Source organism: Lissotriton helveticus, chromosome 5_1, assembly GCF_964261635.1.
Source record: "Lissotriton helveticus chromosome 5_1, aLisHel1.1, whole genome shotgun sequence".
Classification (NCBI taxonomy): Eukaryota; Metazoa; Chordata; class Amphibia; order Caudata; family Salamandridae; genus Lissotriton; species Lissotriton helveticus.
In genome coordinates, this window is record NC_136065.1 from 1,725,630,929 (window position 1) to 1,725,646,026 (window position 15,098).

At 47.1% G+C, this 15,098-nt stretch overlaps 1 protein-coding gene across 3 annotated transcripts in view; it reads right to left on the reverse strand.

The window, feature by feature from the left end:
- LOC144755773 (long-chain fatty acid transport protein 2-like) overlaps positions 1–15,098 on the reverse strand; it is a 599,753-nt gene that overhangs the window by 352,453 nt on the left and 232,202 nt on the right. For all 3 annotated transcript variants that reach the window (XM_078644998.1, XM_078644997.1, XM_078644995.1), the window contains exon 4: positions 483–607. In XM_078644998.1, coding sequence (XP_078501124.1) covers positions 483–607 — 125 coding nt within the window. The remainder of the gene's footprint in view (positions 1–482; positions 608–15,098) is intronic.

Below are 15,098 nucleotides of genomic sequence, written 5' to 3' on the forward strand. Positions count from 1 at the left end.
CATTGAAACTAATTTGCTTGTATTGCTGGAAAGTTAATTTATGACTAACTCTAGGGTTATACATTTTGAAACATGAAGGAATCCCATGCTTACTGTACTGGATTATAAATAATGTGCTAAGATATTATTGAATGCAGATGTGACGAAAATACTACCCAAAAATATATATTTTGAACTGTGTTTAACTTTTTATTGATTAGTGTTCTCCTATTGTTTTATTGTGGTGGTGTATTGTTTGTTTGCCATGTTCTGTTGTTGTAGTGTCATTGTGTTTTTTATGCTGTTGTGGAGCTCTACCACTATATATAACAACTATCGGTCTAAAACCATGTAGCTGATCGTACCTTAAAATAGCACTACCAGAGCTCACTTATGTAATCTTGCCTCGGTGTTTGCAACACACCACATCCTCCCAGTTTTTGGTACTGTGTATATGAAGAGAACATAAGTCTTTGTGATTCTGCAGACTTTAAGGCTCTCACCTGTGGCGCATGGCAGAGGTATCGCAGCATCTCTCCCACATACTGAATGACAGTGACTTGATGCTTCCTGCAGTCTTCCCAGAATTGAGAGACCGAGAACTTGGATCGCAATATACATGTTGCCCCTAAAATGACAAAGAACATTCTCCATACAATATGCACAGTCCATATTGTTCTTCAAGTTAAAACAGGCAAATCTGGAACTGAAAATAGAATGAGAATCTCATCCTAACACAAACATCAGAAAAGATAATTTACTCATTAGGTTTCGTCTGCCCAGTGGTTGCTCTGTGCTTGAAAAATCAATTGTTTTTAATATTAAATTAAAAGAGAATTACTTCCCACCTCCTCTCTTGCTCCTCTCTTCTCCTTGGTTTCTGTGTGTGCCACTTACCTTACATCCAGGTCTATTGGCTGTAGTATATTTCCCAGCATTTCCCTAAGCTTGTTCCTCGACTGCTTTTCTTATCAGTTTCCCGGTACTGAAATACTGTTAACATCCACTTTGGTGGAACTATTTTTTGTAAAGTTTTGTCTTTTACTCTTGCATCATATTTATATCACAATTTATCACTCAGAGAGATAAGTAATTTTCTCAGAGGATGTTGCGCAGCACCGACGAGACTCGAACCAGGATCCCCAGCGCTCGAATCAGCAGCTCTGGCCCCTGAACCACATCCTCCCCACTCCCGTGCTATCTGTCAGGGGGTTCTTTCCTTCTCCCTGACAATGATTAGTGAAAACAGCTCTTTACACATGTGAAACCGAAGAATTACCAATGCTTGTTTTTTCTATTTGTCCATATGTTTTGAAAAATTTTTATTGGGGAAATCTGGGGCTAGATCTCCAAGCCATTTAGCGGCCATATAACCTGTGATTCGCTAAATCACATGGTGTGAGACTGCTAAATGGCTTATTTGCTATGTATTAAACACATTTTGCAATTGGCAACGTGATACACAATTGCAAAATGGGATTAGAAACACATAACTAATTGCAATTTTGGAAGGGGTGTGTTAGGGTGTTCCTTTCAAATAATGATTTGATGATGTATCTATATACATACAGTGGCAACATTATTAGGAGAAAAAAAGCGCTATTCCTAAGGACACACCTTCTTGGTGGGCATAGAGGGGCTACGTGGAGGGCCACGGAGTTGAGAACAAACTCCGAGGAGCTCCGTGGAGCCACGCGCCTCCCACCCGCCCTATTAACAATTGCTTAGAAGTTTAATAAAAAGGACTTTAAAGTAAATAAAAACACCATACCTTAGCTGTGGCCTCCCCGGGCTGCCCTCCTCCTCTTCATTGCATTCTGTGTCAAAATAGCGTGGGCGCGTGCGCCCGCGCATGTGCAGTGTTTCCACAAAATGCTTTGTTATCCTTAAGCCCCCGGGTGGGCCAGGTCCTGGAGGCAATTATGCAGCTGGGGCCCGCGGGAGCCCCTGCAGCCCCAGGGACCACCACCTCCCCGGGGCTTCCTTGTTTAATGAGGTGGCCTCACGGGCCCTCCAAACCCCAGCGACCATCACTTGCCTGGGGCTTTCTTCTTTAATGACCCCCAAGCCCCAGGGACCACCACCTCCCTGGGGCTTTGTATGCATTGGGAGGGGGGCACATGCCCCCCTCCTGGAGCCCTCAATGGCCCGCCCCAGGGTCAGCTCTTGCAAATCTCTGGGGTGCCCACTCCCGGGACATTGCTGCTTGCAGTCCTGTCATTGCAAATACTGCTTTGTTTGTTGGAAACGAGAGCAGGAACCCCCCCACGGTGCCCAACTTGAGGGCCAGCCCAGGGGTTTGGGGTCCCCGGGGCCAGTAGTGGCCTGGGTGAGGGCAACTCACCCCCTCCCTTTAAAGTTTTTGTTTTTAAAGAACAGAAGGTTGGCTCCGGGGGATGGGTCCACAGGGCCATAATTAGCCTTAGGAGGGGGGCAATGTGGCCCCCCTCCTCAAAACAAAAACCAGGCTGGCCAGGCCCTGGGAGATGGGGTCCTTGGGGCCAGAAGTGGCCATATGAAGGGGTCCACGCAACAATCCTCCAGTACTATTTTATTTAAACAATATAGAAAAACAAGGCAATGCCCCCGGGTATGAGGTCCCCGGGGCCTTTATAGGCCTCAGGTGTTGGGCCACGCAGCCTCCCTCCAAAATAAAAATAAAACAAACTGCTGGCCATGCCCCAGGGGATGGGGTAGCCGGAGCTAATAGCGGCCCAGGGAAGGGAGGCCACGCAGCCCCATTCCCGTTTTTTTATTTTGTTTACCTCTAGAATCTTCAAGGTCGTGGAGAACTTTTATGATGGTGGAGTCAACAAGTGACCGGGCCATTCCTTCATGCTAGGCCCGCTCTTGCAGGGTCGACCACCATTTTGAGAGTTCGGCAGCCACCGGCAATCGCGGGGTCAAATGAGCAGGCGGGCTCCAACCTGCCGGGCGAGGCGTCGTAGCATCGCCACAGTGGACGAACCCTTTGCTGGGTGCGAGGAGCGTTGGGGGTGCAGCTGGGGAGCCTTCGCCTGGGGAGGTGGGAGAGGCTCGTTCGCGCCGTCTCTCCCTCCCGGTGCACCCCACGGCGTCTCGCTTGACATTTGTTATGGTCGGACCAGGCGATGAGGACGAGGGGGGGGGTCGGAGGCATGTGCAAGACATCCCCCCCCCAGGGTTGTCGTAGCCATTATAGAAGAAGTGGCGCCTAGTATGTTTCGGGCCGGGCCTCCGGTTGATGGCGGCCGGAAGCTCTTCGCCACGGCCCCAGGTACGGGTCCCTTGGTTCATCCTGGGGACAGACCTTGGCACGTGGTGCCTCCTCCGGGCTATTCGCGTAGTGGCCTCTCCACCCCCAGGCCTCTTATGGAAGCTGGTCCAGACTGTCTGAGAGAGGGGGGTCGGGGCATGGACATTCCCCCCTACAACTCTCCAGTGTTGTCGCAGCCGCCACCGCGGCCGGATCCCGTCGGCCCCGGCCTCTCCTCAGGCCCACCTCATGCGATGACCTCCGGCCGACGGCTGGTAGTAGGACCCGCCCTACACGTGTTGAAGATCTCGTCTTCCGGATGGGCGTAGCCGCGAACCAGTTGCACTTCGGGAGTTTTCAGAATGGGGGTAGGTATCTGTTGACTTGTATCTATCTCATGTTACCGTTATTGGGGCGTGGCGGGTGGTGGGACAGGCATGTTTGGAGCAGTGAGGGGTGGCGAAGCCTAATTGCCTCGTGGCCGTCGTGATGTCAAGCTTGGCTTCTCTCACCATTTTCATGTTTCTTATTACGGGCTTATTCCTAACGTTTCTCATTTCTAGCGAAATCATGTATTTTATCGTGAGCTGTTTCTAACGTTTTCCTATTTGTTGCGAAAATCAAAAACTCATCAGTGGCCTACTGACTTTACTTGATTCCTTTTGTTTTTCCTAACGATTTTTATATATTTTTTTTATCTGCTAGCATGATACAGCGGCTAATCCGCTTTTTTCTTTATATTTGTCCTTTTTATTTGGGGTGTCCTCCGGGCTGAGCCGGATGACCTATCTCTAATAAATGGTCCGGGTGGAACTAGTTTACCAATCAGTGGGGAGTAGATAGGCATGAAAGATTACAACGGGGGACAAAAGGTCCACATTACCTACCCTTCACTATTTGCAAAGACTAGACGGAATATTTCTATTCCACGTTATTTGCAAACAGGGAATACCTCCAAAGAGAACCAATTCCAAACAATCAATGTTCGGACAAACAATCAATCAATGAGGAATGAAATAGGCACGACGGGTTACAATGGGGGCAAAAGTCCGCATTACCTATCCTTCACTATTTGCAAAGAGAGAGAGACGTTCCTATCTGTCGCTGTTTGCAAACAGAGAATGTCTCCAAGAGAACCAATACTTCAAGTAGCACCCAAGGCTAAATGAACCAATCAATGAACAATACCAGTATCTAAATACCGTTTCCAATATATACAATCAATTAATCAATCAGATGGATAAAGCCATCCTACCAATTAGACATAAAGACGTCCTACTTAACCTTACCCGGATCGGACCGTGTGGACAGTTCTTCGTTTTCCTTTCTCCAGCGCCCGATCGTTCTCTTTTCTCCATGTTTTTACCGCAGCATTCCTGTGGGATTCCAGTCAGGACAGTAGGTCACTTGAGAGAGATCCGTTCGGAATCGGTGAAGTTCATTCAATCGGCAGCCGGACGAGGGCCCTCTCAAGGCAGGTATACTCCAATCGTTTAGATGTTCACCCCATCGTCTGGACCTCTCTTACCGGACCTTATGTCGCTGATGGACCCCGCGTTGGGACGCCAATTGTGGAAAAGTCAGCCCATAACGCTCCTGATGCCCAGGCTGCTGGCGCAAGGCGCCTCTTAGTTCCCATCGTAAATAATTACCAAATAAAGAGACGGGCACTGGAAGCAGGAAAACAAGAACAGAGTTTTATTTCTTTTGAGGAGAGCCTGTCATTTCGGACACTCCCATAGTGTCTTCAGGAGGTGCTCTAACTAGCCTCTCTGAGGCCTGGTCTTTTATACACTGGTTTAAGACATGTGAACGCTCTTTATTACAATAAAGACATTGTGAAGTATGAAGATGACATCCCCGGCACCCCCCCAGTTCCGGCTCATTCCAACACGTGGCTACAGTAGAGGCCCTTACCCTCCATACAATAGGAGGGGGCTGTCACGCAGCTGAGTGTTCTGCTGATTCCTTTGGAATGTGTGCGCCTGATCGAATCCCAGGGGGTGGGAAGGTCATGATCAATAGTAGCTCCTTTGAAGAGGGGCGAGTGCATACAGTAGTGGGCAATAAACTGTATCCTCGGGCTAAGGGATGACCAGCGGTCCGTGCAAACAATCGGGCTCAGAGGAAGGGGTCATCAAAGGAGAGATATTCATGAAAGGAAGGATCGGTGTGGACAATCGAGCGTAGAGGAAGGGTTTATCAAAAGAGGGGTATTCATGGAAGGAAAGGAGGTGTTGGTCAGGCGCGGGGTGTGATTCCCAGTGACAGCGTCATGCAGAAGGAGAAGGGTTCATGACTTGTGCATGTGAAAGTGGGGGCGGTCGGGGTGCATGGGGGAAGCTTGCAGGGTCAGGGAAGGGCGCTGATGATCGATCGCAAACAGAGAGACCATGGTACCTAAAATGGCTGTTGTATATATGTGTGCATGGGTCTATGCTGGCGGGATAACACAGTCAGTGTTTTGCAATACCCATTCTGCTTACGACAAGAGGTACAGTGAACACAAATGAACGCAGCTTATGTGTATATACATTGCCAATTTCAACACCACTTGCCTTTTTCTGCACCTCATTTGCCTCTTTCTGCACTTATCTTGCTTCTTTCTATACCTCTCTTACCTATGTCTTCTCCTCTCTTGCCTCTTTGAGTATTTCTGTACTTCACTTGCCTCTGTCTGCACCTCACTCTTCCTTCTGCAGATCTCTTGCCTCTTTCTGCACTTTGAGCCTCTTTCTGTACCTCTCTTGCCTCCTTTTTCACCTGAAGTGCCTCTATCTGCATTTCTCTTGCCTCTTTCTACACTTCTCATGCCTGTGTCTCGTGCCTCTTTCTATACCTCTTTTGCCTCTTTCTGAACCTCACTTGCCACTTTCTGCTCTTCTCTTGTCTCTTTCTGAACCTTTCTCTCTTCTTTCTGCACCTCTCTTGCCTCTTTCTGCACCTCACCTGCTTCTTTCTGTACCCCTCTTGCCTCTTTCCGTAGCTCTTTTGCAAATTTCTGCATCCCTCTTGCTTCTTTCTGTACCCCTCTTCCCTCTTTTTGTACCTCTCTTGCCTTTGTCTGCACACCGGTTCCTTCTTACTGCACCCCTTTTGCGTGTTTCTGCAGCTCTCTTGCCTCTTTCTGCCGTTCGTATGCCTCCTTCTGCACCTCACTTGCCTCTTTCTGCACTTCTATTGCCTCTTCCTGCACTCTCTTGCTTTTTTCTGCACCCTTGTTGTTTCTTTATGCACCCCTGTTGTCTCTTTCTGAACTCATCTTCCCTCTTTCTGCACCTCTCTTGCTTCTTTCTGTACTTCTCTTGCGTCTTTCTGCAACTCTGTTGCCTCTTTCTGCAGCTCACTGGCTTCTTTCTGCACCCCTCTTCCCTCTTTGTGTGCCCTTGTTCCCTGTCTGCACCTTTCTTACCTGTTTCTACACCTTTTGCCTCTTTCTGTACCTCTGTTGCTTCTTTCTGTACTTCTCTTGGTCTTTCTGCACCCTTCACGCCTCTTTCAGTACCTCTGTTGCCTCGTTCTGCACCTCTCTTGCCTCTTTCTGTGTCTCACTTGCCCCTTTCTGCACCTCACTCGCCTCTTTCTGCACTTCTCTTGCTTCTTTTTATACCTCTCTTGCCTCTTCCTGCTCCTCTCTTGCCTCTTTGAGTATTTCTGTTGCCTCTTTCTGCAGTTCCCTTGCCTCTTTCTGTACCTCTCTTGCCTCTTTCTATACCTCACTTGCCTCTGTGTATACTTCACTCTCTTCCTTCTGTAACTCTCTTCCGTCTTTCTGCATGTCCTGGCACTACGCTGGTTTCACAAAACACTGCAGGAGCAAAGATATACCAAATCTGCTACCTCTGCCCTGGCAGTCACCACTGATCATATACAAAGAGATGGCTGCCAAGGACACCAGGAGAAGGTGGGGGTGAATAAGGAAAACACAAGGGGACATCACTCTAGCACAACACTTCCCTCTAGCTGATACTGGTGGGGAAAAGGCCCATGTACCCAAAGAGAAAACAAAAGGCAGAAAGACAGATTAGTACCAAATGCTATAACTCATTAGCGTACATGATCAGGCACTGCTGGCTCTTACCCATAACAAGAGCAAAGGTTGTTCCCCTGTAAAGGTTATTAATGGATCTGAAGCTTGTATTTTTCAGGGGATGAGCAGAAACCCAGACTCCTAGTTCCAGCGTGTTTATTCTTATTTCCAGTAAACTACACCTTCATATGGCGTAAAAGGAGAAAAAAAGTCTGGCAGAGACATAAAACAAAAACCCAGACAATGAAACACAGAAGCCCAATAAAGAACAAAAGATTTTTTATTTGTATCTCCAAATTAGTTATGGAAAATACCCAAAGGAGTTCCAAAACGACCTCAATAGGTTGCAAAATGTCCAGGAAGTGGATGATAGAAGGAACAGGCACGCAGCCGCGTACCCGCTCCCGTAACCCCACACACCGGCAGTCACAAAACTGATAGAATGCCGAAGCACTGGAGTCAAGCAGGAAGGAAGGAGGACAAAATCCCAGGGCAGAACAACCCATACTCCAGCTGGTGGAAATCCCACGAAGAGTAACAAAACAGGACGACTTCACTTGCAGGAAACTATCGGCAAAGTCCTTCCAGGTAATAGGACCAGAAGCAAAACCAGACGAAGAATCCCTGCAGACGCCAACTCTTTATACACCCGCCTGAGTGCCAAGATCATGCGCGCCTGTAGCCCTGATCATGCACAGAGAGAGAGAGAGAGGAAAAAGGTAGGAAAGAAAGAAAAACTCGCTTCTACTTCCTAACACTGCACCTCGAGCCTCTTACTGTTCCCCTCATGAATCTTTCTGTACCTCAAGGTGCCTTCATATGCCCTTCTCTTGCCTCTTGCTACACTTATCTTGCTATTTCTATACCTCTTTTGCCGCTTTCTGAACCTCACTTGTCACTCTCTGGTCTTCTCTTGCCTCTTTCTGAACCTCTCTCTTCTTTCTACACCTCTCTTGCCACTTTCTGCACTTCACTTGCTTCTTTCTGCACTTCTCTTGCCTCTTTCTGCACCCTTCTTGTCTCTTTCAGCACCTTTGTTGCTTCTTTCTACACTTATCTTCCTTCTTTCTGTACCCCTCTTGCCTCTTCCAGCACCTCTGTTGGTTCTGTCTGCACTGCTCTTGCTTCTTTCTGTACCCCTTTTGCAAATGTCTGCATCCTTCTTGCCTCTTTCTGTATCCTTCTTTCCTCTTTCTGTACCTCTCTTGCCTCTGTCTGTACACCTGTTCCTTCTTTCTGCATTCATTTGCCTGTTGCTTGTACTCTCTTGCTTCTTTCTGAAGTTCTTTTGCCTCCTTTTGTACCTCACTTGCCTCTTTCTGTACTTCTTGTTCCTCTTTCTGCACCTCTCTTGCTTCTTTCTGCCCCTCTTGCCTCTTTCTGTATCCCTCTTCCCACTTTCTGCACCTCTCCTGCCTCTTTTTGTACCCTTGGTCCCTTCCTGCACCTTTCCTACCTGCTTCTGCAACTCCCTTGACTCTTTTTGTACCTCTGTTGCTTCTTTCAGTACTTCTCTTGCTCTTTCTGCACCCTTCACTCCTATTTCAGCACCTCTGTTTCTTCTTTCTGCACTTTTCTTCCTTCTTTCTGCACCCCTCCTGCCTTTTTCTGTACTTGTCTTGCCTCTTTGTGTACCTATCCTACTTATTTCTACACCTCTTGTCTCTTTGTGCACCCCTATTGGTTCTTTCTACACCACTCTTGCCTCTTTCTGCTGTTTTCTTGCCATTTTCTGCACCTCATTTGCCTCTTTCTGCACTTCTCCTGCTTCTTTCCACACCTTTGTTGCTTCTTTCCGCAATTCTCTTACCTCTTACTGTACTTTGCTTGCTTGTTTCTGCACCTCTCTTGTGTCTTTCTGCACCTGTTTCCAATTTGTGCATCTCTCCTACCTCTTTCTGCATCCCTCTTGCCTTTTTGCATCTTTGTTAGTTCTTTCTGCACTGCTCTTGCTTCTTTCTGCACCTCTTTTGCAAATTTCTGTATCTCTCATGCCTCTTTCTGCACTCTCTTCCCTAATTCTCCACCTGTCTTGCTTCTTTCTGCACTTCCGCTGCTTCTTCCTGCACTGCTATTGTCTCTTTCTGCACCTAGCTTGCAAATTTCTGTATCCCTCTTACCTCTTTCTGCACCCCTGTTTCCTCTTTCTGTACCTTTCTTGCCTGTTTCTGCACCTCTCTTGCCTCTTTCATCACCTCTGTTTCCCATTTGTGCATCTCTCCCCGCCCTTTCTGCACCCCTCTTGCCTCCTTTTGTACCTCTGTTAGTTCTTCTTGCACTGCTCTTGCTTCTTGCTTCTTTCTGCACCTCTTTAGCAAATGCCTGCATCCCTCATGCCTCTTTCTGTACCCTCTTCCCTACTCCTCCACTACTCCTGCGTCTTTCTGCATTTCTCCTGCTTCTTTCTGCACTGCTATTGCTTCTTTCTGCACCTCTCTTGCAATGTTTTGTATCCTTCTTACCTCTTTCTGCACCCCTGTTCCCTATTTCTGTACCTTTCTTGCCTGTTTCTGCACCTCTGTTGCTTCTTTCTGAATTTCTCTTGCCTCTTTCTGCACCCTGTTGCCTCTTTAAGCACCTCTCTTGCTTCTTTCTGTACCACTTTTGCTCCTTTCTGCACTCCTCTTGCCTATTCCAGTACCCATGTTAACTGTTTGTGTACCTCTACTGCCTCTTCCTGCATCTCGCTTGCCTTTTTCTGTAGTTCTCTTGCCTCTTTCTATACCTCTTTTGCTTCTTTCTGTACTTTTCGTGCCTCTTCCTATACCTCTGTAGCTTCTTTCTGTACTTCTCTTTCTCTTTCTGCAACCTTCATGTCTCTTTCAGCACCATTGTTGCTTCTTTCTGCCCTTCTCTTTCTTCTTTCTGCACCCCTCCTTCCTCTTTGTGTACTTGTCTTGTCTCTTTGTGTTCCTCTCCTACTTATTTCTGCACCACTCTTGCCTCTTTTTGCACCTCTGTTGGTTCTTTCAGCCTTCTCTTGCTTCTTTATGTACCTCTTTTGCCAATTTGTGCATCCCACTTGCCTTTTTCTGTACCCCTCTTCCCTCTTTCTGCAGCTCTCTTGCTTCTGTCTGGACACCTGTTCCCTCTTTCTGTAGCCCTTTTGCATGTTTCTGCAACTCTCTTGCCTCTTTCTGCAGTTCTCTTGCCTCCTTCTGCACCTCAATTGCCTCTTCCAGCACTTCAATTGCCTATTCCTGCACCTTTCTTGCTTATTTCTGCATCCCTGTTGTCTCTTTCTGCATCCCTGGTGTATCTTTCTGTACTCACTTTCCCTCTTTCTGCACCTCTCTTGCTTCTTTCTATACTTCTCTTGCTTCTTTCCGCACCTCTCTTGCTTCTTTCTGTACCCTTCGTCCTTTTTTGCGCATCCTTCTTGCCTCTTTCTGTTGTTTTCTTGACAATTTCTGCACCTCTCTTGCCTCTTTCTGCACCTCACTTGCCTCTTTCTGCACTTCTCTTGCTTCTTTCCACAGCTCTTTCATCAATTCTCTTGCTTGTTTCTGCACCTCTCCAGCGTCTTTCTGTACCTCTGTTGCCAATTTGTGCATCTCTCCCACCTCTTTCTGCATCCCTCTTGCCTCTTTTTGCATCTCTGTTAGTTATTTCTTTACTGCTCTTGATTTTTTCTGCACCTCTTTTTTAAATGTCGCCATCCCTCATGCCTCTTTCTGCACCCTCTTCCCTATTTCCCCAACTCTCTTGCTTCTTTCTGCACTGCTCTTGCTTCTTTCTGCACAGCTCTTGTAAATGTCAGTCTCCCTCTTACCTCTTTCTGTACCCTGTTCCCTCTTTCTGTACCTTTCTTGCCTGTTTCTGTACCTCTCTTGCCTCTTTCTGGACCTCTGTTACTACTTTCTGTTCTTCTCTTGCCTCTTTCTGCACCCAGTGCCTCTTTAAGTACCTCTGTTGCTTCTTTCTGCACCTCTGTTGCTTCTTTCGGTATCCCTGTTAATTCTTTCTGTACCCCTTTTAACTCTTTGTGCACCTCTCCTGCCTCTTCCTGCACCTCTCTTGTCTTTTTCCTTACCTCTTTAGCTTCTTTCTGTACTTTTTTTGCCTCTATGTGTACCCTTCTTGCCTCTTTCTGCACTCCTTTTGGTTCTTTCTGCACTGCTCATTCTTCTTTCTGCACCTTTAACTAAGAGATAGGTTTAATCCCCCTGCCCTATTATGTACTAGGGCCTTACACACTTTTCATCATGAATTAGAGCGTGTGTGGAAGGTTGTGTTGAGGGGAAAAAGTCAGGGGCTAGGTAGATGGCATTATGAAGTGTTGGGAATGTAGAATCAAAGAAACTTAGGTTGATGTCATTGGCTTGGATCATAACGTTTCAGTAGATAATTATGGCGGCATTGCCTTTGAAAGTAGATAAGTTAACTATCGTCATTTTGCGGCTGTACGGGATGTTGGAGGAATTTGTTATATTTACATTGTTGGACTTGGCCCTTTGTGCAGGGTCATCCCTGAACTTTTTGCCTTCCTACTATATTTTTTCTGACCTGTTGTTGGCTATTTTATGGCTCTGGGCACTTTACCACTGCTGATCAGTGCTAAAGTGCATATGCTCTCTCTATTGTAAATGAATGTATTAATTAGTGATTCCATGATTGAATATTTGGTTTACTTGTCAGATCCTAGTACAGTGCACAGGGTGTGTAAATCCAAATGCTGCCAGTGGGCTTACAGCACTGGTTGTGCCAGCCCCCGTAGCGGCCTTGTAAAATGTGTCTAAGGTCTACCATCGCAGAGCCTGCGTGCAGTCTGATACTGTTATGCTGACTGGGCAAGTGCACCAACTTGCCAGTCCCTGAACCTTCCCCTTTCTTCATATCAGACACCCCTGTGGTAGGCCCAGGGCAGGGTGCATTGCAAGTATAAGGTAGGACAAGCCCTGATGTGTATGGCATGTCCTAATAGTGAATTACAGCCATTTTCGTTTTTCCCTATTACAAGGCTACCTGTTCTCCATAGGCCACAATGAGCTGGAAGAATTATTACATTTTATAATCCTAACTGACTCAGAGAACATGGTAGACATTTGTGTTTAGTATGCCCGGACTCAGAATGATAAATACATCTTTTAATAAAGTGGGTTTTAACATTCTGTGTTTGCAAATACCACTTTTAGAAAGTAGGTATTTGCTTGCCTAACCTTTCAAGCCTGCCTCTGCTAGGTTGTGTATTCCTTTTTCTGGTTTTGTGAGTGACAGGGCTGGGGGATTCCAAGAGTCAGGATGAGTCAGCCCAGTGGTGAATAGGAAGATCTGCATCTAGATGGGAGGGAGGAGTTGTACCTGTATAGGACTGTGCTCGCCCCCCACAGTGCTGGCACCATCCCCTGTGGTGCGTTTGATGTCTATGCCCTGCACACTGAGAGAAGAGAAGAAAGACTGTCAACAAAGTGCTCCAGGGCTGAACTTGCCTTCCACAATGCTGGCTCCACCTCCTGTGGGGCGTCTGCTGTTCTTGCCCTGCACTGTGAAAGGAAAGGAGAAGTCTGGTATACAGAGTGCTTCAGAATTGGTTTGGACTGGGCACAGACTCCTCTCCCCTCAGAGAACAAAGAATGTTGGGGTATAAGTATTGGGACCCTGATCCCAAGAAATTAGATCACTTTTTGACTACAAGAAGAATCCTGTGCTGAGGAGAGGAACCTAAAGAAACTGAGAGAGACTATCCCTATGCTGAAGTGCTGCTTGAAGGATTGGCCTGCAGTGGTTGCCTGACTGCCAAAGAAAAGAGAAAGGACTTTGTGTGCTTTGTTCAACGTGTGAAAGATCTCCAAGGGCTTGGAAGAGAGCTTGCCCCCTGACCGAAGTCCGAAGTCTCAGGGCCAGTAGACTTCACCAGCCTTTGTGAATTGCTGCTGGAAACGCTGTATCAGTGGCTACAGAGGCAGGGAGCTGTGACCGACTCTCGCGACCTGTCCGGCGTCCTGTAGGCACCACATCAAGCAACATCCGCCTCGAACAACGCAAGCTCTGAGCTCACCGACTCCGTCCTGACGCCGTCACCGAGCCATTGCATGCACCGCGACTGGTGGACACCGCGACGTGCAACGCCTCGCTACACAGACTCGTACTGGTCTGACTGACGCGGTCACTGCTGCTGACTCATTGTCCTGTGAACACACCGGAGTTGGGCACCGCCTCGCACCCTTTGCAACGCACTCTCTGATTTGCACCGCTGTCCGGACTAATCAATGCCAGCTCCCGAACTCCGGGTCTGTGGCCGCACCGCAAGCTGCAAGCACCGCATCAAAGCACCGTCTCGCCCTGCAATGAACGCCTTGGAACCACCGACTCTGTCAATGAGCCGCTGCCTGCACCGCATCGAGGGACAACGCATCCTGCGACGCTTCCTTTCTGCACCACGACGAACACCGGAACCGGCTCGCATATCCGTGCCGGCCGCCTCAAGTAAAAGGTACTGTGGCGGAGTCTGTCGACATTTGAGGGGGCCCTTACCGACGCAGTCTGCTGGATTTGTTAGATTCTGTGTTATTTCAACAACGCTGTAGCCGGACCAGGCTACTGACTTGCACAGAACCTTGATTTAAGCCTTTTAACCAGAGCTCTTGAAATCTAATAGTACTGTGGATTATTTTTGTCATTATTGATCTTGTGGTAACTCTATATAAAATATACTTAATTTTTTTAAACCTTGTGTGGTGTCCATTTGTAGTGTTGTAACTGGGTTACTGTATGTGGTCACAAATGCTTAACTTACAATGCCTCTGAGATCAAGCCTTGCTGCTCATGCCAAGCTACCAAGGGGGTGAGCAGGGGTTATTTTAGGAGTGTAATCCCCTTATCCTGACTAGAGGAGAGGTTCCCTACTTGTCACAAGTACCTACCTGTGCCAACTAGAGATCCCCAATTCTAACATATATGTTAGTTATGATTGTATACCATTTCACAGGTCCGATTGAGCTCAGTTATCTCTAGTCCTTTGGAGATGTTGTAATAAATATTAGCTATGACTGTTTCGGGTGTTGCTTGATCAGTCTATGTTTGAATTTTTTGGTAGCACTAGCTGAGAGATTTGCAGGTACGTTATGGAGTAGGAGTTCGGACCATGAGGTTTTAGGTTGCTGGGTGGTGTAGAGGTGAGGGGTACTATTGAAGCTTTCATATTTATTTATTTATTTTAGTATTTGACTCACAATTCTTTAGGTGTGTGTGGATTAGGTTCTTGATGAATGAGAACTAACTCATTCTGAGCCCTTGAGGAGATCCTCAAGGAGTACAACAATGAGGTTTCGGTAAGAGTAGGCGGTCCTCCTAAGTACCTTAATGACTGGGGATGTAGATATTTACGGAGTTTTTTTTGTGATTACTAGAATTTGCTACCAAGGGCAGGAGTTTCAGAATTCAGGGTCAGGATTTTATATCTCTAGTTTACAGGGGGGAGGGAGGGAACACATTTGGAACATCTGCATTAGAATTCTAGGTAAACTTCATTTATAAGGACCTTGCAAGTGTGGACCAAGTTGTCTGACCTGTTGATTGTGGTTGTGGAGTTTTGACTGGTACCAGACCAATCCAAGATGGCTGCCGTTGTGATAGGTACCAGGCCAGTCCAAGATGGCTGCTGTTGTCAGAGCCCCAGGGTACTCTTAGAATATCAAGTATGTAACGTGGTTATGACTGATTAGTGGTGGCTACTCTCCTGAGGGGGAGGCAGAAATGGCAGTCTCCTAGTTGCTACAATGTTTAAGGATGCAAAATTACAGCTTGAACTGAGCAATCAGATGCAAAATATGAATATTCGACCAATCCAAAATGTCTGCCAGTCAGGATGCTTAGTATGATCCTCTTTTTGTTACTAATAATTCAGTCATGAGG